This window comes from Protopterus annectens, chromosome 9.part0, assembly GCF_019279795.1.
Source record: "Protopterus annectens isolate FY-2018-M chromosome 9.part0, PAN1.0, whole genome shotgun sequence".
In the NCBI taxonomy this organism is placed as follows: Eukaryota; Metazoa; Chordata; order Ceratodontiformes; family Protopteridae; genus Protopterus; species Protopterus annectens.
In genome coordinates, this window is record NC_056743.1 from 926,375,165 (window position 1) to 926,397,604 (window position 22,440).

At 39.5% G+C, this 22,440-nt stretch overlaps 1 protein-coding gene across 1 annotated transcript in view; it reads right to left on the reverse strand.

Annotated features, from left to right (window-relative positions):
* PAN2 (poly(A) specific ribonuclease subunit PAN2) overlaps positions 1-22,440 on the reverse strand; it is a 1,212,755-nt gene that overhangs the window by 254,655 nt on the left and 935,660 nt on the right. The window contains exon 19 of the mRNA XM_044083667.1: positions 18,451-18,510. Coding sequence (XP_043939602.1) covers positions 18,451-18,510 — 60 coding nt within the window. The remainder of the gene's footprint in view (positions 1-18,450; positions 18,511-22,440) is intronic.

A 22,440-nucleotide genomic window follows, 5' to 3' on the forward strand; every position in this document is an offset into this window, starting at 1 on the left:
GCATCCGAATCTTCAAAAGGGAATCTGAGTGTTCCTCTTCATCAGAATGTTCTGAAAAAATGGAATCCTGGTCAGAAGAGGGAGAAGCTTCCTCCACTCGGGGTCTCTTGTCTGGAGGGGGCTGGGACCCCTGATAAGAGTAATTAAATCCTCAGCCATTTTTAGCATCTGCTTTTTAGGCATGGGGCCTGGAGATGGGCCCTGTGCAACAGGCCTCTTGGGATGCATGGCTGATTTGGACTTAGTAAAGGCCTTAATGGAGAAGGAAGATGAGGGTCTAAAAACACCATGGGTGGAAGTGGACCTATCCACATTAGGAGGCTCAACACTCACAGTGGCTTTGGTGGTTGTAGTCTGGGTATGGGCCGAGGTACCTGCGGTCTCGGTTACAGAGGACACCGCCAAAGAAGTGTCGTCGGTAGTCAGGAGCTGCGTAGGCGCCTCGCTGAGAACCGGACCACGTGTAGCCGGTTTTGGCGTGGTGTCGGTGGAGACCGCTGGCCTCGCGTGTCGGTCTTTGTCCTTGCGTTTTTTGGACAAAACGGTAGTCGGAGTATCCGACGACATTTTATAATCAAAGGTTTTACCAAAAAAGTGCTGGGCGAACTCCGCCCCACGCTTAATAGTGCGTTTATTGAAAGTAGCGCAAAAGCGACAGGCCGAGACGTCGTGGTCTGGGCCTAAACGAGGTATGCAGAGGGAATGGAAATCCTTATGCGGTATTTGCTTCCCACAAGAAATACAATTGTTAACTTTGTCTGACATCGGTCTGAGGCAAGAAAAGTTTCCCCAATGGGGTACTTAAATTTAAAGAAGACTTCGGTTCCAATTATTCGTAATTTCAGGAGCTGGCCGACCGGCACTTGCGAACTGCTTCTGCTTCGGGCACCGCGCGGCAAAAAAGACTGAAGAATATGGCGTCGGCTGTATCTTATCCCCCGTCACACTGACGTCAGGAAATAAAGCGACGACAACCGACGCCGGACCTAGACTTTAGAATTCGGCCGACCGAGGACCCGCCTGAAGGCAGAAAACCCCATCTGTGATTACTGCAGCTGTATGCATGATGAACATCTGTTGTGGTACACATACTCCACATAAAGATTTTCAAAAGAACTAAAGAACTGTTGCGGTACATAAATTCCACATAAAGATTTTCAAAGACTTTGCATTTTCTCCTTCAAAACGTGTGGCATGTCAAGAATGGCAGAATGCGACAAATGGAAGGTGGCCAGTCAAGGAGTACCTCAGGGTTCAGTAGTAGGAGCATAAAGTTTCAACACCTACTTCTACTCCAATGAAAAAAGCTAAGTGGAAGAAGTTGTCTCCACCAAGCAAATTTACATCATCATGCTAAATCTGTTATACTGAAGACCAAGAAAAACTCAGTCATCGTACAAAGTCGTAGGTGACCAACTTCATTTGTCTACTACAGCAGGACCCCTAGTATTGCCCAGAATCCCATGCACACCTATTCTGCTTACAGATTCAAGCTTCAGACTGACTATAAAAGTACAGCTATCTTGCAACACAGCAGCTACACTTCAACATTGCTTAACCCTTATGTGTATCCAGTGTCTGAAATTTGGTCAGTATCTTATCTTTATATATGCAATCTAACAAAGGTTCATACCCACTTATATCTCCCAGAAAAATATTCAAAACTGAAGCTGTCCCTAACAACCCATGGAGAGGCAGACTTTACTATATGTACCTCTCCGAACTACCGACCCTTGGCAATACAGGAGATATCTTAATTGTACTCTTTTTAGTGCGGGTCTAGATAACAACTAAGCCTGTAACTGTGGAATCATGCAATTTATATCTAATCAGGTAGCTGTAAATCTCCTAAATTCAGATCCTTCCCTGTCTTTTCTATGCAGGATCTCATGTGAATACACAGCCACTGTTTCACAAGGTGTGAATTTAGCTTTGTGCTGTTGTTATTTACAACCCTGTCAACTGTTCTTACTGCATGACCATCATTAATATTTTGTTGCTACAAATGTCGGATGCTTCAACAATCTTGCCTACTCTGTATACTGTAATTAGCACACTCCTTTTTATGGACTTATTAATAATTATGTAAGAATGACATCTCCCAAATTATTTTCACTACTCTGGCTCCGCTGTAACAGGTATCATGGTTTGTAGCTGAATGACAGGCTTATGATACATCGTACTTTGTATACAGTGTACACTGTATATAGTATAATAAAGAGTCTCCTTTACTGTTTTCTTAGCAAGTATATCAGAACTAGACTCACAAAACCTATACACTGCTCTAAATCCATTGTAAATGAGATAATATTTGCATCAAACAGCAAGGGGTTGTGACAAGGCAGACTGTTTTGCTTTGCGCATGGGTTCTATATAGTCAGACTATCACCCCCCCCCCCCTACACACACACACACACACACACACACACACACACACGCAATGTGTGTTTTCCCTATGGCTTGTTGACAGCTGCTTTGTTAATGCTTAACTCATTACTGTTGTAGGACTGGTGCTGACATCTCAGTGTGTTTAGTTTTTTTATTTTTTTTAATTTTATCTGAATGTGTCACAATGGTTTCTCTGAAGTCACACATCCTGGAGAAAACGGAATGATGTTCTGTGTTGTGAGCTATTGCACTCAAGTTAATGTGGGGTTTACTTACTTTTTTTACAACTATTTTTGCAGTAAGATTTGTCTTGTTATGGCTAACTGAGAGAATGTGCGTGTGTGCCTGTGTGTGTATACAGATTTTTATATATGCAATCAAATAAAATGCTTGAATAAGCATTTTAAGTTTGTGGAGAAGTGACTGATTTGTCAAGTCCAGTACTTACAGAGTACTGTTAAGCTGGCAGTTGTTTTGTTGATTACAGCAGCTGTATAAAGTGTACAGTTCTGTAAGGGCAATCACTGTTGGTGTGGTTTATAATGCGCCATCAGCAGTGATTCACTCTATGTGATACTTTTCTCTTTTCTTCACTCTGTAATCACAGAGTCAGCATATATTATATGGGGGGGAGCAAAGCTGTATTTGTGTTTTATCCAGCTACGGCTATAAAGTTACTTACTTACTTTATGTATTTCACTGAGATGTGCTCATCTATTCCTTGTTCTGATGGTCTGAGGATTCAATGAGTTTCCTCAATAAGTTTCTTGTCAATGGTTCACTAGTTCAGAAAGTTTGTGCACAGTCACCTCAACTATGGTGCGCACTGTCCCAGAACCTGAAAGGACCCCCCCCCCCCCCCAAAAAAAAAAGCAATGTTCCTGTAGTTTTTATTATTTTTACTTCCTTGGTAGTTCCCTAAGAATGTTGCATTTCTTTTTTGATGTTTGTGCATACCCCAATATCGTTAGATGTACATAGTTACTTATCATCTCTCTCTCTCTCTTTCTCTCTCTCTATATATATATATATATATATATATATATATATACTGTAAAACATACGTACCTACATTTTTATATATATATATATATTATTACACAGAGCCCAATATAGTGTGCATTTTTTCTATATAATTCTCTATATAATGTTATAATTGGTGGTGATTGTACTTCGTCCTTACTGGTGCATATTTTCAGTTATATTATATTATTGGTTCATAGCTCATTGGTTCCTATCCCTTTTGAACACAATTTCTATTGGAATATATGTTCTATAATATTATATGATTGGCTCTTAGTTGATTGATGCATATTTCATGAATTTGTGATTTATAGAATATTCCTTTGGTTAATTTTTTATTGGGCCTTATTTCATTGACATATATTCTTGTGGTTTTATGCTACTGATTCAAGGACATTTTAGCTATGTTTTCTTTATGTGTTTAAATTAAATGATGTCCTTGTTTGAGACAATGACAGTGTTTTAATATATATATATATATATATATATATATATATATATATATATATAGATGTTACAGACTTCTTTGGATAATGATACCTGTACTTCCAAATCAGACTTTGCTTTTTACGGAACTGGTTTCGCTTTTCAGTAGTTCACACTTGACTCTTGCTTCTTCGGTGATTTTGCTGGTTTCCACTGCCCATGTTTAGCCGTGGTTTGTACATTATATTTTTATCTAGAATTTTTAATGGTTACGGGATGTATTTTTATTCTTATTATTTTTTTTACATTTTTGTTTTATTAGACTATTTTTGCAGCCACGATTGATTTTTTTTTGAAAATGTTGCCACATTAGACAGGCTAATAATACATACAGGTCAACAACTAGTCAGTTTTAAAAATTCTTATGGACACAGAGATAAATTATGGCTATCTGGAGTAAAAATCTGGGGTGGATGTATGCCATGTAGAAAATTTATTATTACTGTTATTATTATTATTTTATATTTGCTAAAAGCAAAGACTTTCACTTCTAAAATTACCCATAATAACTTTGAAATAAGGGAACAGACTGCATGCTCAACTAAACTGGTTGTTTAATTATGAGCTAATGTGGTGATTTCTATGCTAGTAAGACTGTGTGTGCTTTTAAACTGAGAATTTCACTTAAGGTGCAACAGAGATAGAAGCATGTTGGTAAAACACAAGCATATGCATCGTGTGTCAGTCTACACTTTTACTGGGATTGACAGGGAGTATTATCATCTGTCTCAATAAACATGAACAACAAAGCTTAGTTGAAAAAAGAAGAAAACATATATTATTAATTTGGATGCCATGCTGTTTGCAGGTTTAAATTAAACATTTCAATTGATTTTGTTACATATCACATTTTTTTGCTTAATTAGGCTGCTTCAGTTACTGAAAATGACCAATTTTATGTAATGTAAGCTTTATCCACTAGATGGCAGCAGATATTAAATTAAAATGCACTTTTTTTGTTTTCTACAATGGATTTTTGATTTGTTTATAGATTTACTCATAGATAATTACGAGGCTAGCTATCCTCATGGGCCATTTTATGCCTATCCAGTTTCTCTCAAATGTGAGAATCAAACCATGCATCCTACGTCTGTGAGGTAAATTCCTTAACCATTATGCCAGTTCCCTTCCATATATGTTTTGATTTATTTGTGATTACTGAAAATGTATTATTACAATATGATGTAAAACAAATTGTCTGATTTTTGAATTTTGCTTTCATTATTTTACAGCATATTTCTGCATAAACAATTTGCCGTTCTTGCTCTTTGGATTCGCACTAAAGAAACCCCATTTAAGAATGAAAACCTGCCCTTTTCTTTTTGATGGTGATCAATGAAATCATGTTGAATACTCCTAATTTCTGGCACTGTTTTTATATATGTACATTACACATGTATATACACATACACAGAGACAGAAAAACACACACAAACACACACATGCATAAACACCTATATGTCCATCCACAATCCCCTTTCCCGTGGTTTGGGTGTCACTCCAACTCTGATAATCATCTAAAGCTGATGTTCACAGCACTGGGTAGATAGCCCTGCCCCAGTAGTTCTTCCACACCGCATATATGCAGAGTCACACCTATGGTCAATTTACAGTGTTCAGTCCACCTATTGCATATCTATATACATATTTTATATTCAATGGATATAAAAAGTTAACACACCCCTGTTAAAATGCCAGGTTTTTGTGATATAAAAAATGAGACCACAATAAATCATTTCAAAACTTTTCCCACCTTTAATGTGACCTATAACCTGTACAATTCAATTGAAAAATAAATAGATCTGTTACGGGAAAAATATAAAAAACGTACAGTATGCTGGTTGCATAAGTGTACACACCCTTAAACTAATACTTTGTTGCGTGTGCACACCCTTAAACTAATACTTTTTTGACGCTCCTTTTGATTTAATTACAGCATTCGGTCTTCTTGGGTAAGAGTCTATCAGCAGCATTCGGTCTTCTTGGGTAAGAGTCTATCAGCATGGCACATCTTGACTTGGAAATATTTGCCCACTCTTCCTTGCAAAAACTCTCCAAATCTGTCAGATTGCGAGGGCATCTCTTGTGCAGAGCCCTCTTCGGGTCACCCTACATATTTTCTATTGGATTTAGGTCTGGGTTCTGACAGGGCCATTCCAAAACTTTATTTTCTTCTGGTGATGCCATTCTTTTGTTAATTTGGATGTATGATTGGGGTCATTGTTGTGTTGAAAGGTGAAATTCCTCTTCATCTTCAGCTTTCTTACAGGCGCCTGAAGGTTTTGGGTCAAATGTGACAGGTATTTGGAACTGTTCATAATTCCCTCCACCTTGACTAAAGCCCCAGTTCCAACTGAAGAAAACCAACACAAAAGCATAATACTGCCACCACCATGCTTCACCGTGGGGATGGTGCTCTTTTGGAGATTTGAAGTGCTGTTTTTGCACCAAACGTACCTTTTGGAATTGTGGCCATAAAGTTCAACCTTGGGCTCATCAGACCATAACACATTTTTCCACATGCTTTTGGGAGACTTGATGTATTGTTTAGCAAATTTTAGCCGGGTCTGGATGTTTTTCTGTGCAAGAAAAGTCTTCTGTCTTGCAACCCTACCCCACAGCACAGATATATGGAGAATAAGGGAGATTGTCACATGTAGTACACAAAGTACAGTTTTGTACCTACCATAAATGTAGATGTTCGAAGATCCACATTGCTGCAGTCCTTACACTTGGGTAGTCCGCTGTCCTCAGTCGGCCCGAATATCAAAGTATAAGGCTGACGTCGGTCAAGGCGCATTTGACTGACATCAGGACGTCAGGGTACAAATGCGCATGACCGACGTCATATCCTCAGTCTTTTCTTGCCCCAGATGTCAGAAGACCCTAAAAATAAAGGTCAAAAAACAAAAGACAGCAAACCAACAACCAACCATCCTAGCACTAAAAATATGTACAATATATACAATACACAATATACACCCAATTGACCACCCAACCCACACAACCGCCTCTAACTACAGAGGGGAAGGAGGGAGGGTAAACTGGACTGCAGCAATGTGGATCTTCGAACATCTACATTTATGGTAGGTACAAAACTGTACTATGTTCTTCATCTCACATTGCTGCAGTCCTTACACTTGGGTAGAATCCCAAAGCAGAGGTAAGGGAGGATGGCCAAATTATAAGGAAGCAGGAGCTGCCAAAATGCCCTGCAAAACAGCAGTGGCAAAACCAGCCCTGGATTTAGAGTAAAGTGGTAGGTGATAATGCCTGGAAAAAGTATGCACTGAAATCCAAGTAGCTGCCTCCAAAATACCCTTAGTTGCCACCCCTCTCAAAAAAGCTGTCGAAGTGGCAGTAGCCCTAGTGGAATGAGGCCTAATCCCAGCTGGAACTTCCTTGCCATGATGGGAATAACAGAAAGCAATGCAAAACCCAATCCACTTAGAAATAGTTTGTTTTGACACAGGCTTGCCCTGAGAACTCAAAGCAAAAGAAACAAATAACTGCTGAGACTGCCTGAACCCTTTAGTTCTGTCCAAATAATAACGCAACTGCCTGTGTACATCTAAAGTGTGCAAAATCTTTTCCCCTTTATTTTGGGGATTTGCATAAAAGGTAGGCAAATGAATAGTTTGGTTTAAAGCCACACTAGAAACCACTTTAGGCATAAAGGAAGGATTAGTACGTAAAGATACCCTATCCTTATGGAAAATTAAGAAAGGCTCAACTGCCATAAGGGCCTGCAACTCAGAAACCCTTCTTGCAGAGGTAATAGCCAACAAAAAAGCAGTCTTCCATGATAAAAACTTTAATTCAGCAGTAGCTGCAGGCTCAAAAGGTTGTAGAGTGAGTTTCTCCAACACAAAATTGAGATCCCAAGCAGGAGTAGGAGCTCTTCGTGGGGGTCTTATATTCTTCGCCCCTCTAAGAAATTGCTTGAACAAAGGATGAGAAAACATTGGTGGGTCACAATCATAGTGAGCCGAAATTGCTGCAGCATGAACCTTAATAGAAGAGAAAGACAAACCTTTGTCCAGTAACTCAGTAAGATATTGAAGAGCCACACTTAAATTAGGCTCAGAAACATCAAAATCCTTTGCTGCACTCCAAAATAAAAATCTCTTCCATTTTTCTGCGTACACTTTCCTTGTACTAGGCCTTCTAGCTTCCAAAATAACATTCAAAACTTGTTGTGGAAGTGGAGGCCCACTATGGTTCAAAACAGAATATGCCAGGCTGTTAGGTGCAGAGAGTAAAGCTTGACATTGAGCAAATGACTGTCCTCCTGAGACAACAGGTGTGGAATCGTAGGCAAAGGCCATGGAGGCTTCCGTACCAGGCTCCTCAGTAATGGGTACCAATGCTGTCGAGGCCAATCTGGAGCTATCAAAATCATCCTTGGCTTGTCTTGTCTGGCCTTTAGTAGTACCTTTGGGAGGAGAGGCAGAGGCGGAAAGGCATACACATGAAGATTGCTCCAATTGAAAGAAAGAACATCCACTCTCCAAGCTGTGGGATGAAACATTTTTGTGCAAAACTTTGGCAGCTGATGGTTTAGTGGGGAAGCGAACAGATCTATGTCTGGAGTTCCCCATGACACTGTCAATTTCTGAAAAACATGAGGATCCAATTTCCACTCGTGGGGATCCATAATTTGTCTGCTCAACACATCTGCTAAGGAGTTCTGTGCTCCCGGCAGAAACCTTGCCTGAAGATTTAGCTGTAAACTGAGAGCAGTCTCCCACAAAATCATCGCTTGCCTGCATAGAGGATAGGAATGTGTTCCGCCTTGCTTGTTGATGTACCACATGACAGTTGTGTTGTCTGTTAGAATCAACACCTGCCCTGGAAGAAGTAAATCCTTGAAAGCTATCAATGCAAATTGGACTGCTAACATCTCTTTCAAGTTGATATGTAGATGTTGTAGTCTGGCAGGCCACTTGTCTTGTATCCACTTTCCATTCAGATGAGCTCCCCAAGCTTTGTCTGAGGCATCTGTCGTTAGAATCTGACTCGCCTCTGGTCGGGTCACAGAGAGTCCCTTGTTTAGGTGACATTCCTGAGCCCACCACAAAAATTCCTTTTGAATGCAAGGTATTATTGGAATGACAGTGTCCAAATCCTGGCAGTGCTGTGTCCATACATTTTTGAGATACCATTGTAGCTTCCTCATATGCAGTTTGGCATTGGGAAGCACCAGAATACAAGATGCCATGAACCCTAAGGCTTGAAGGACTGTCCTTGCAGTCAGCCCGGACTGATGAGACAACTGATGAAAGTAAAGGGAAAGATTCTTTTGTTTGTCCGGGGTCAAAAGGCCATCTGGGATGCTGTATTCAGTCTCACACCCAGAAAGCACATGTCTTGAGAGGGTACTAGACTGGACTTTATTTCGTTCACAGAATACCCCAGGCATCTTAGCACTGCTATCACATAATCCAAATGATGAAGAAGCTCGTCCCTTCCTTGAGCCAGAATTAGGCAATCGTCCAAATAGGGATAAATCTGTATTCCTTTTAACCTGAGGAAAGCTATCACTGGAGCCAGAACCTTCGTGAACACTCTGGGTGCAGTAGATAAGCCAAAGGGCAATGCAGAGAACTGATAATGAGAAGTCCCAGCTCGAAAACGCAGATACTTCCTGCAACTCAGTCTGATAGGAACATGAAGATAAGCCTCCTTGAGATCTAAAGTTACCATCCAATGATCTTTGCCCAGCAGAGGTAAAAGCTGTTGTAGCGTCAACATTTTGAACTTGGGAATGTCCAGATAAGTGTTGAGGATAGATAAGTCCAGAATTGGTCTCCACGTGTTCCCTTTCTTTGGTACTAGCAACAGGCGAGAATAAAATCCTAGGCCCACTTCTGGCATAGGGACCGGCTGAATGGCCCCTATTTGGAGTAACAGAGAAATTTGCTTGTGAGCCTCTATTCTTTGTGGAGGAGGAACGTCTGGCATGCCTTTGAAAGGAGGCAAGGTATGGAAATAAAACCTGTAACCGTGGTGTATGATATCGAATACCCATCTGTCTTGGGTAATTAAACTCCAATTTTCTTCGAAAAGTGCCAACCTTCCTCCCAAAGGTGCTGCCAGACGGGAAGGCTCTGGCAGCTGAAAAGGTAGGTCATTGGGTCTGTTTACGAAAGGACTGACCCCTGCCCTCACCTGAAGACTGTGCAGGAGAACTCCCTATTCTAGGCCTGAAAGAGCCCTGAGCTCTGCCCCTACCACGTCTAGATCTACCCCTAGACTGGGAATCATAAGAAGGATACATCCACCCCTTAGTAGGCCAATTTCTACTAAACTTCGGAGGCTGAACCTGCAAAAAATCTTTAACAGTCTGCATAGACTTAGCCTTGTCTTCCATTTTCTTTAAAACTGTCTCAACAGGAGAACCAAACAACACATCAGATTGTAAAGGAGCATCTAAAATCCTTGCTTTAACATGGTCAGATAAATTCTGATCCCTCAGCCAGGCGTGCCTGCGAAGAACTGACCCAGTGGCAGCCACCCTAGACGAGGCCTGTACAGCATCAAAACCACATTGCAAAGAATGCTTACCCACCTGTTCAGAAACATGTACTAAATCTTGCAACTCTTTACAATCAATACCTTCCGCAAGAGCATCAACCTTAGACTTCAATTGAGAAAGGAGATAGTTTTGGTATTTTAACATGTGAAACTGGCAATTCAAAGCCCTCATAGCTAGAGTGGAAGAAGTATAAACTTTCTTTCCCCATCTATCCAAAGCCTTGGCCTCCTTGTCAGAAGGAACCGGATTCTTGACAACAGAAGCCTTAACACCTTTAGGCCCCTGACTAACAGTTTCTGGGTCTGCCCTAGGACTCTTAAAGAGATACTTATGAGCTTCAGGCACCCTGTAATATCTATCCGGTTTAACAGGAGCAGGAGGCAAAGAATCAGGATTAAGAGAAGCCTCTGCAAAAACATCTTCCACAACATCTAAAACAGGAGGTATAGCCAAAGGCCTATGCTGGGGCAAAAACAAAAATTCCCTAAGCCTTTTCCTGGAATCCGAGAAGTCCTGACCTTCCCATTTAAAATGCTCCCTCACAGAATGAAGAGTTTCTGAAAAAGAAAAATCCTCAGGAGGAGAAGCAGAAGGAGTAGAATCATCCACATCCGAGTCAGAATAAGGAGAATACTCCTGCAAGTCTTCAGCCGAAGACTCTGAAACATCCGAAGCCTGCTCAAAACTCCCTGGCTCAGGCTCCACCCTAGGCCTGTTATCAGGAGGGTGCAAAGAGCCCCTAATCAAAGTAATCAAATCTTCTGCCATTTTAAGCATATGCTTCTTGGGCACAGCACCTGAAGAACTAGGGGTGACACCAACAGAAGCTAAACCTGGCCTGCCCCTGGGAGAAGCCTTGGAAACAGAAGGAGAGGGCCTGACCACCCTAGGAAGGGAAGGGAGTATAGTAGCCTGAGAAGCCCCTTCAGCCTGACCTGCCTCCTGAGAGGCCACATCTTGCAATAACAAAGTCTCTCCCTGGGAACCCAATGAAACCTCCGGTGGAACCACCGGCTCCACCGACACCTCTAAAGAACCGGCGTCCGGTACAGACGGTTCTTCTAGCCTAGGCTTAACTGCTTTGTCCTTGCGCTTCTTTGAAGAAGCGGGCGTCGGAGCATCCGACGGCATTTTATAATTGCACCGCTTCCCAAAGACTAACCTGGCACAATCCAACCTTCTCTTTATAGTGCGTTTATTGAATCTAGCACAAGAGCGACACCCAACAACGTCGTGCTCAGGCCCTAAGCAAGGAATACACAAAGTATGATAATCTCTATGCGGTATCTGTTTCCCACAAGAAATGCAATTATTCACTTTTTCTGACATCCGGTAAATCACTGAGGCAAGAAAAAAACTAAAATATTCCCCCAAAGGGGTACTTAGCCAACTTTGAACTCGGTCTGAAACTTCGAAATCGAAAAATCTCAGAACGCCAACCGGCACTTGCAATGCTGCTTCTGCATCGGACCATGCGGCAAAAAAGACTGAGGATATGACGTCGGTCATGCGCATTTGTACCCTGACGTCCTGATATCAGTCAAATGCGCCTTGACCGACGTCAGCCTTATACTTTGATATTCGGGCCGACCGAGGACAGCGGACTACCCAAGTGTAAGGACTGCAGCAATGTGAGATGAAGAACATCCAGTACTTGCCAGAAATTTCTGCAGCTCCTTCAGTGTTGCTGTAGGTCTCTTGGCAGCTTCCCTGACCAGTTTTCATCTTATCTTTTAATCAATTTTGGAGGGACGTCCAGTACTTTGCAACGTAACTGTCGCCCCATATTTTCTCCACTTTTTGATGACTGTCTTCACTGTGTTCCATGAGATATCCAATGCTGTGGAAATTTTTTTACCCTTCTCCTGACTGATACCTTTCAACAATGAGATCCCTTTGATGCTTTGTAAGCTCTCTGCGAACCATGGCTTTTGCTGCAGCAGGCAACTGAGTAATTGTCAGGAAAATCCTACTAGGACAGCTGAACTTTATTTGGAGTTAATAAGAGTCTATTTAATTGATCACTGGTGTGTTGCTTCAACAAAGTATTAGTTTAAGGGTGTGCACACACAACAAAGTATTAGTTTAAGGATGTGCACACTTATGCAACCAATGTATTGTACGTTTTTTATTTTTTATTCTTCCCCTAACAGATTTGTTTGTTTTTCAAATGAAATGTACAGGTTATAGGCCACATTAAAGGTGGGAAAAGTTTTGAAATGATTTAGTGTGGTCTCATTTTTTTATATCACAAAAACCTGACATTTTAACAGGGGTGTGTAAACTTTTTAAAAACACTGCATGTGCGCGCGCGCGCGCGTGTGTGTGTGTGTGTGTGTATGTGTATATATATATATATATATATATGGGTCTACTTCTGATTGCCAAAAACTCACTTTCTCAACAACCAGAAGATCGAACCCATTTAAGTGAAAGTGCACTTTCGCAAATGCCGGTTCTCCGAAGCACATTACAGTGGGGATAAGGAAATATATCCTTTTCCCCCCTGTAGTGTGATCTTAGAGTTAGTATATTTACGTAGGGGGGGGTGCAGGGGGGCTTGCCCCCCTACAAAATACTGTTTAAAGCAGTTATGTTTTGTGTTTTTTTCCGGTTCAGAGAACCGGCTTTTGCGAACGTTCACTATCAATCTAGTGCACTTTCCCTTTAATGGGTTTCGATGTTGCTTGATCGAGATTGTGAGATTTTGATCAACCAACATAGACCCACACACACACATATATATATATATATATATATATATATATATATATATATATGTGGATGTAGGACTATTGAACAAAAGTTCAATAGTCCGAATCCACAATAACCAATCGCACTTTAATGAAAGATTTCTGCTTCGGCAGAAAGTGCCGTCGGGGATCTGTACAGATCCCACATATATATATATATATATATATATCTATATATATATATCTATATATGTCTGTGAGTGTATGTATATATATATATATATATATATATATATATATATATATATATATATATAAATAGATATATATGGATATATATATATATATATGGATCTAGGACTATTGAACGAAAGTTCAATAGTCCGACTCCACAGCACTTTAACGAAAGCGCTTTCACTGAAAAAGCGCTTTCGTTAAAGTCCATTCAAAAAAAAAAAAAAAACAATAAATCTTTGGTGAACAGCACTTTTGGTTATGTATGTTCGGTGATTTCTGCTTCGGCAGAAAGTGCCGTCGGGGATCTATACGGATCACACACACACACATATATATATATATATATATATATATATATATACATACATACATATATATATATATATATATATATATATATATATGTGTGTGTGTGTGTTTGTTTGTGTGTGTGTATATGTGGGTGTATGTATGTATGTATATATATATATATATATATATATATATATATATATATATATATATATATATATATATATATACATATCCAAAAAGTTCACCCAGCAGAGGGTGAACTTTTTGGATTTTATTTCGTGAAGTTGGTTTGGGAGAGTTATACTTGATATATATACATATGTTTACAGGACTCTGGGATTTAATTATGGTTTCTGGGGTAAGGTTAGTAGTATATCTGTGTGCAAGTAAGTAAGCTACATCTTTTGGGTCAGCACTGGTAATGACATTTTCAATTAAATTGGATCACTGCCAGGTGTTATTTTTCAATTTCTAATATAAAGAAAAATTTGTAGTCATTCTTAGTTTCTGATGGTAGTTTTAACTCAAGTTTAGCTTTGACCTTTCTGATGGGCATTTTTAGTTCCTTGCTAGTATTTTTAATAAAATCTTTAGAGTGGGAAGTTTTTGATTTACTACAATATTTTGTAAGCCTTTTTCTTTCTTTTTTTTAAGAACATACTTATACTGGTGGCCCACCAAGATAGTTTATTTTTAAAATCCCCATTATATTTGGTTTTAGTGGGGCCTGATAGTGCTATACACACACACAGGTAGGATTAAGCTGCCTGTTCAAATTTTGATCAAACTTTATCAAAGAAAAGAGTGCTGTTCAACAAACTCAGTGCAGTATTCCATATGCTCTCAAGATAAGCTAGGTCAGCATGCAAAAGCCAGTGTTATGTAGTAGTCAAGTGGGACACCACCAGCGCAAAAATCACCATTCCCAAGTCAGAATCTAGTGTGTAGCATTTGATCCTTACTACATTCGTCACATTTAATTACAAATTCTTGATGACAGAAAACACTTGGGCATTTCAGTGTCAATCTGTCTACTATGACAAAACCTAGGAAGAGAACACAAAAGATGAACTCCAACTGAACCACCTCACAGGTAATCAATACAGAGAGCACAGGAAGTTGAGAACGCCTCATACACAAAGCAATGGAAAGCCTTACCATGGAATTAATCAATCAAGATATAGGGAGCCTCCAAATATTGGAGCTATCTCAGTTTGACTTTGTCAAGGGTAGGTCATGCTTACTCAGCCTAATGGATTTTTTAAAAGGTAACCAAACCAATGGATGAAGACAAAAACGGTATGTACGCATACTTCGACCTGGCTCAAGCTTATAACATAATTCCCCACTCAGGTATAGAAGACAAACTAAATAAACAGGGAATAAACCCCTATATCATCTGCTAGGTTACCAACTGGCTCACAGACAGGAAGCAGATAATGAAAATGGGGACGTTACCAGTGGAGTCCCCCAGGGTTCTGTGCTGGGACCTCTCCGGATTGGTATCTACTTTTCTGAAGTAAAAGCCAATACCAAAGGGCTCTGGCTAACTACGTTTGCAGATGGCTGCAAGCTAGGAGCAGTCACTGAATCCCCAAATGACTTGGCCATCCTGCAGGAGGTTTGTCTCAAATAAATAACTTGTGACAAAATCATGGACAGAATCTAAATTCCAAAAAAAAATGCATCCTTTTGGAAATCATCTCCCCATGGAACAACCACACTGACAATACACCCCCAAGACTTGACCCAATTGTTTGGGATTTGGGATCTTATGTGGACAGTGGCCTAACTTTTGACCGTGTGTCAATGTAAGTCAGTCCTTCTATACTGCACAGCTTATAAACAAAGAGATTGTGTCTAGATCTAGAGATGTCACTGTCTCCTTTGCTCACCTTTCATTACGTCAGTCATTGAATTTAATGCGCCATTTGGCATGCATCTGATCAGACACATGCACCAGCTGGACTGCCCACAGAGATACCTTACTAAAAGGATAAAAGGCCTAAACAACATGCTTTACATGGACTTACTCAAAGCTCTGTCACTATACTCTGTATCCTACAGACTGCAGGCGATTTGCGTCTTTCATACAATGCATCCTCCGACCCATTACTTATGGATTTACTGCAAGTCAGCAAATCAAATAACATCATAAATAGTCTGTCTAGGGATCGAAACCCCTTCTTCAACATCAACAGAACAGTTTAGAGGGAGAGGTATATCTCGCAGAGGATACTGCTGCTGTGGAACAGACTCCGTATCCACATAAAACAAAGTTCATCCCTGTCCATATTCAAGCACAACTTAGATCTATGGGTAGGAAACAAAGTTTAGCCCAGGACTGCCCCTTGTACTACTAATGGACAGAGGCAGCTCTTAAATGCTTTATCCCATTCATGGGTCTGTCCAAATTGTCTTTGGTATGATCCCAGTTATTCTCATTAGTGGTAATATATAATTATCACTCATTGGATGGGTAATACCAATCTATAACCACATAGGATAGGTTATTTCAAGCACAAAAAAAGGGAAACTGGTTAGGCTTAAAATGGCCTGAGGTCAGTGAGCCTAGTACTTACCTATGAACCTATAAGATGGAAAGTGGCATGCTGAGCAGTCTCGGTCTTAGCAGAGTTAAGTTTTAAACAATTACTGAACATGTAGTCAAGGATCAAATTCAAGCAGTTTTCCATGGCTGAAACATCCAGCACACTTTCCAAAGAAAAAGGAGAGGTAAAACAGACTAGCATCAGTGTTAATACCAATAAAAAATACCTTTCCTTACCATGACCTCCTTAAGATGCAGCATATGCACCATAAACAATGAAAGACAAAAATCAAATGCAGAAGCACACTGCAGTCCAGCAGGCTGGATCCAGAAGTATTTAAATCAGCTACCATATGCTGCATATAACCAAAGAGGTGAAGAGACTAGCTAGCTATCTCTGATAGCCTTCAATGCAGACCCAGACGTTAAAAAGCATCCCATGGTCCACAGTGCCAAAAACTGCAAAAAAAAAGATCAAGTTAAGACCAAAATGAAATATTTGTAGTGCTCTCTCTCACCATCAAGAGATGATAAAATAATTCCATAAAAGGTAGCCTCTACACTGTGCTTCAATCTAAAACCAGACGGACAAGGTTTCACCAAGGCACAAAATCTCAAGTGTGAATACAGATGTGTGCAAACCACCTTCATGGTAATTTTCTCAATAAATGGGAGGCTTGAAAAAGGGCTATAATTCTCCAGAATGTCAACTTCTAGACATTGCTTCCCGAGGTTTGGGTAATCTAAGTATCTTTTAAAATAGATAAAAACCATGTGTCGTTGAGGAGTAAACAACATGAAGAATAGTTTGTCTTAATCTGAGGCAGTATTTTATCAGCCTTGTAGGATCAGAATCCAAAGAACAGGAGGCAAACTTTTTGCTAAAGCCCCATTCATGAGTTTGTCATACATCACTTCTCCTCAGTTGGATTATGTGGTTTATGCAATCAAACTGAGCAGAATGTGGGTCTGGATAACCCACCTCAGCCAACGTGTAATGTCCAATAGTAGAATCCTGGTGAAAATATCACTACAATGGAAATCTTGTCAGCAAAAAGTGTGCAACCTCCTCACTCTCAACAGAGGAAAAATCTATAGGTAATCAAATAAGCCAGACTGCATGGGATGTTAATCACTCAGAAGACTGCAGCTGTTATGATTTAATGCAGCAGAGATCTTTATTTTGACACAAACATGGCCCTTCAGGAGACTGGTGTCTAGTGCACAGCATAATATACCCAGAACAACTTTATCCTTGAGAAGGACAGAACTATCTCATCTTCACACTATGTTCCTCCCTAGCCTGCTCATTCATTTCAACGCATGTCCATGGCATGGTTCCACATCATACCTTACACTCTAGTCTGTACATTAACAGAGGAGACCTGATCTAAGGTACCTACAACTACACTGAATTATGAACACTGATCCCCTCCAAGAGATGTTCCAGGACTGGACTAAGACCGTCTGATTTGGCATCCCTTAAATCCCTACATTACATATTTTAGAAAGCTGGACTGGAAGGAAGTCTAAGCTTAAAGCAAACAAAGTAATATTCTGTTTGCTCTACCAACAAGTGCCTGGTTTCAAGACCAGTTTGAAAGATTGTGTTCAAACCTTATGAGTAGCTTTGGAAATGAACTGAGTGAACATGAAGCTTGCCGATCACCCAGGCATTAAACTCCTTTTAAGATCAGCTATCTAAGGTAATGATAAACTAGACCACTTAGGAGATCTCAGTACTCTTGCAGAAACACACCCAAGTAGTCTGGTAGATGATACATAAAGAGGAATCTGAAATTCACTACTACATTCAGGGCATATTCAAAGGTGTTACATCTCCAAGCACAACCTCTTCAAATGAAATGCTGAATATACCAAAAATGCTACTCCCCCAACAGTACTTCTTTGCCTAGAACTGTGAACTAAGTGGTGACCTAGTAGGATGCAAGACTCAAGGCAAAACTGTGTATAGACAAGGTCCCCTAAATAAGACACTTACAACTAAACTGCTGCAGTGGAGTCTGACAATGAAGTACAATCAGTGGTTAATTAAGTTGCTTTCCAAATCTGTATCTGAACATTATAAATGCACTTTTTTGTTCTAAAGCCAAAACATACTCAAAAATTGATCAACAGTCTTACTTAAAATATAACACTCTAAACACAAAGTGCTTGAAACAATAAAATAAATTTCTTAACAATTAAATGTGTTGCTGTACTACAAAAATATGTATTACCTTGTCCACTGGTTCAATAAGGAAATCATTAAACAGGTACCACTGCTGGTGTGTCACACCCTAGAAAAAAGGATCAAAACACTGCAGTTACATCATGACACTGAAGTCAATATGTCTCTTATTCAACATGTCCTTCATTTGTCAAGATCTGTTCCAGCAATACCTTTCTCGTTACATGCCTATCCAATTAAGTTTCTGTTTTCCAAAGTCTATTTTAACATATCCAGAAAATAAACTAAAAAATGGAGATGAAAATGTGGTCAGTTCTACGAATCAGGGCACATTACCGATTCCATACCATATGCAATCTAATTATTTGATTAATTCTGGCATATTACAGGAGTGTTTATTGAGCAGAAATAGTAGTTTTAACTACTGTATTTTTTCTAGCAAGCAACTCTGAATTTACCCAGAATACAGAGAGAGTCAGAAGACATAAAATATCTTTGTCAGAAAACCATTTGAAACCAGAAACCTGGCATTCGCAGAGCAAGATACATGTCACTGGTCTACAAATAGACTACTTGGTTTTGCTCTGCATGTAAAAAGTGAAAGTTTAAATAATACTGGCCTCAAATCCTTTGGAAACCACAGAACAAAAATGCAGTAAATAAAACATCAAGGAGGTAAAAACAAAATCTCAGGAAAAGTGGGAAGAACAGCATCTAACACATTATAAACAGAAAGAAAAGATGAAACATTTTGTTAGCTGTATAGCAAGCACTATTTCAGTACTAATTTTAGTTGAACATTTTTCTAGCATGGCAGTTCATTAAAAACAATGCTCTTCTCTAAGCTGTTGAGTTCAATGAACAATATGCAACTAATCCTGTACAATAACACAACAATGTCGATGCCATTAATTTCATCACTCTCACCAAAATGCTGCTATACATCTGCTTTGAATTCCTGCACGCTATTATGTGCTATTAATCCTTATTATACCATGACCCCCCCAAAACGTGCACGCTGATTGGCCAGCGTGCACATTGTAAATCGAGTTATACTAATGGAAAAAGGTCCGTCGCCGGACTTTTTCCATTAGTATAACTTTACTAAACACTGTCTCGCTATGTTAAATGGGTTTAACATAGCGAGACAGTTTAAAATAAGCAGCGGAGATCCCGTTGCTTATTTTAAAGCTGTCTCATATGCTAAACCCATTTAACATAGCTTGAACAGGTTTAAAAAGCAACGGAGAAAGCAAGATCTCCGTTGCTTTTTCTGTTCGCTATGTTAAATGGGTTTAACATAGCGAGACAGTTAAAATAAGCAACGGACATTTCCGTTGCTTATTTTAAACTGTCTCGCTATGTTAAACCCATTTAACATAGCTAAACAGTAAAAAGCAACGGAGATCTTGCTTTCTCCGTTGCTTTTACCAACTATGATGTACTGCGCAGGCGCAGTACATCAGAACTGCCGCGGATGCCAGACATCTGCAGAAGGGCAGTAAACAGGCATTATACTATGCCATTATTTAAGAAAAGTAATAGTTTCTTTTCTTAAATAATGTCATGGTATAATAGCAATAACCCACTTCTGGGTGTGGGTAATGCTGTATTTACCCATGGGTGGCTTTGTTTGGTCCCGGGCCCTGACCAAACCACGCCAACCGTGGGTAAATCCAGCATTACCCACACCCAGGCGTGGGTTATTGCTATAATAAAAGGCTGATTTTTGTACCGGATACAAAAATATCTTATTTATAAAATGTAATAACTCAATGCACTAGAACTGCACAATTATAAAAGTAAGAACCTCTGAAATAAAGTATCTGCCACATTAGAATAACAAGGCCATGGCACAAAAGCCAGCTGTAACAGATACACACAAGACAACAAACATACTTGCATAAGGTGTGGAAATAAGCATCTCATACAATGTTACTTCAAGCAGAAAAGGAGGAATATGAAAAAGGTAATACACGAGTAACAATAAAGGTACATCATGAATCAGAGGGGCAGATGTGATTACAGATGCAAATGGAAGACAGCAGAATGATCGACAGCGAGAACGATATGCATATGCAAATTATGAAGAAAAGGAATGGTACCAGTTTTGAAGAGGCAGGCTGCATGCTACTGTTAGGAGTAACATGACAATGAGCATGAGAATATATATATATATATATATATATATATATATATATATATATATATATATATATATATATATATATATATAGATCTATATATCTATCTATACATTCATATATAGGAAACTATAGATGCAAAAATATACACACATTTTTGTTTAAAGTATTGCTACAGGGGCAAGACTTGGTTGAATTTAGATGCTGTTTACTTGAAAGTTTAGACAGTGATAAAATCAACACATCTAGGTACTTCCTGGTAATGAACTAAATGTTTTAGCTTCATGGAACAAGTGTATTCCATCACCAAAATAATTCTTATGTTTAGATAGAAGTCAATGTTTATTAATAGTGCATAAATAAGAGAAAAAAAATTATAAGACTAGAAAACATGTACTTACAGGTGCTTTTATAAACCATTTTGGGACATGTCAATATTATTTTAGTTCATCAAAATTCTCCAGTTGTGTGTTTTTAATGCTATGCACTGACTGCAAATTCTGCTATTTGTGGTAAGATGGCTGTAGTCCAGAGAGACAACTTGGAAAACAGGTAAACAGAATGTGTCTAAAGAAAAGTTCTGGAAATGTTTGGGAAACTAAGACTACTGCTGTGGGCAAACACCTGGGGATCCTCTGATTCTGACACATGCACTTAAGCAAACTCAGTTTCCAAAAAAGTTATCTTAGTTTTCATTAAAACCAGGAAAAGACTTGGGACTCAACTAGGGATCTGACCAGTACCCATCCCAGGACCAAGGCTTATGTGGTCATAATCTCAGTATATGCTTAAGAATCAGCTGTCAGAAAGATGCATTATATCCACTGATATGAACAAGTTAGCTAGCAAGTGAAAGGAATCAATCTGAAGGGCTGTGACAATCTGAATTTCAAGAAGATCTGGAATGTTTTTCTTATCAATAAACAAATACTAGCTATATTTATAGAACTTCAATAAGCACTTCTGAGGAGGGTCCAACCAATGACAAACGGTAGTTCTGCACTTACCATAAAGCTGGAAACTTTTCAACCAAGACCGTCTGATAAAACGGTTGGGTACTGAACTGCTTGTCATATCTGAACCGGCCCTTAGCTAGTGCTCCACTGAATCAAGCTCCCTCGGAATTTTCCCATAATTCCCTGAAACCCTGCTCTTCAGATCAAGCTTGGTACAAAAATGGTATCAAAATACTATACCTTATATAGAGTCAATGAGGATTTGGTAGGGGGATGTTGTATCGGACAGACTTAGATGAAAATGATCCTGCATTACGGTAAGTACATACCTACGATATTCTAGTTCATCAGAAATTCTGATCCAACATTTGAGTCAGAATCCTAAGCTACTTCATAGCTCAGGTAGAATTCTTGACAGGATAGCCTTCAGAATCAAAGTTCCAAACACAGCTCTAGATCTGGAAATGGTATCCAACTTGCAGTGTCTGGAAAAAGTATGCAAGGCAGACCATGTTGCTGCTGCTGCACATATATCATCAATGGAGGTTTTGTTAAAGAAGGATGCAGAGGTTGCTATGGATGTGGCATAAAGAGCCTTGGGGTTCAAAGGCAGAGGTTTCTTTTTGCTAGAGTACACAAAGGTAATAACAACGAGATGATCATAAACCTCACCAAAAATCAGGGACACACTACAAAACAAAAATATTTAACTGACTCATCCAGGAAACTCTTGGTATTTGCACTCCTACTCCCCACTTTACTAAAGGGCTCCCCAGTAATGCTTAACCTTCAAGCTTCCATTCAAAATAAACTAAATCAGTGCTACTACAAAATAGCAAAATTGCTGCTAACTCATCAGACAGAACTCATCACTGCTTAGCCCTAAAACAGCCTGCTTGGCTTGAATTCCCCAGACAACACACTTACACCCAATTACTC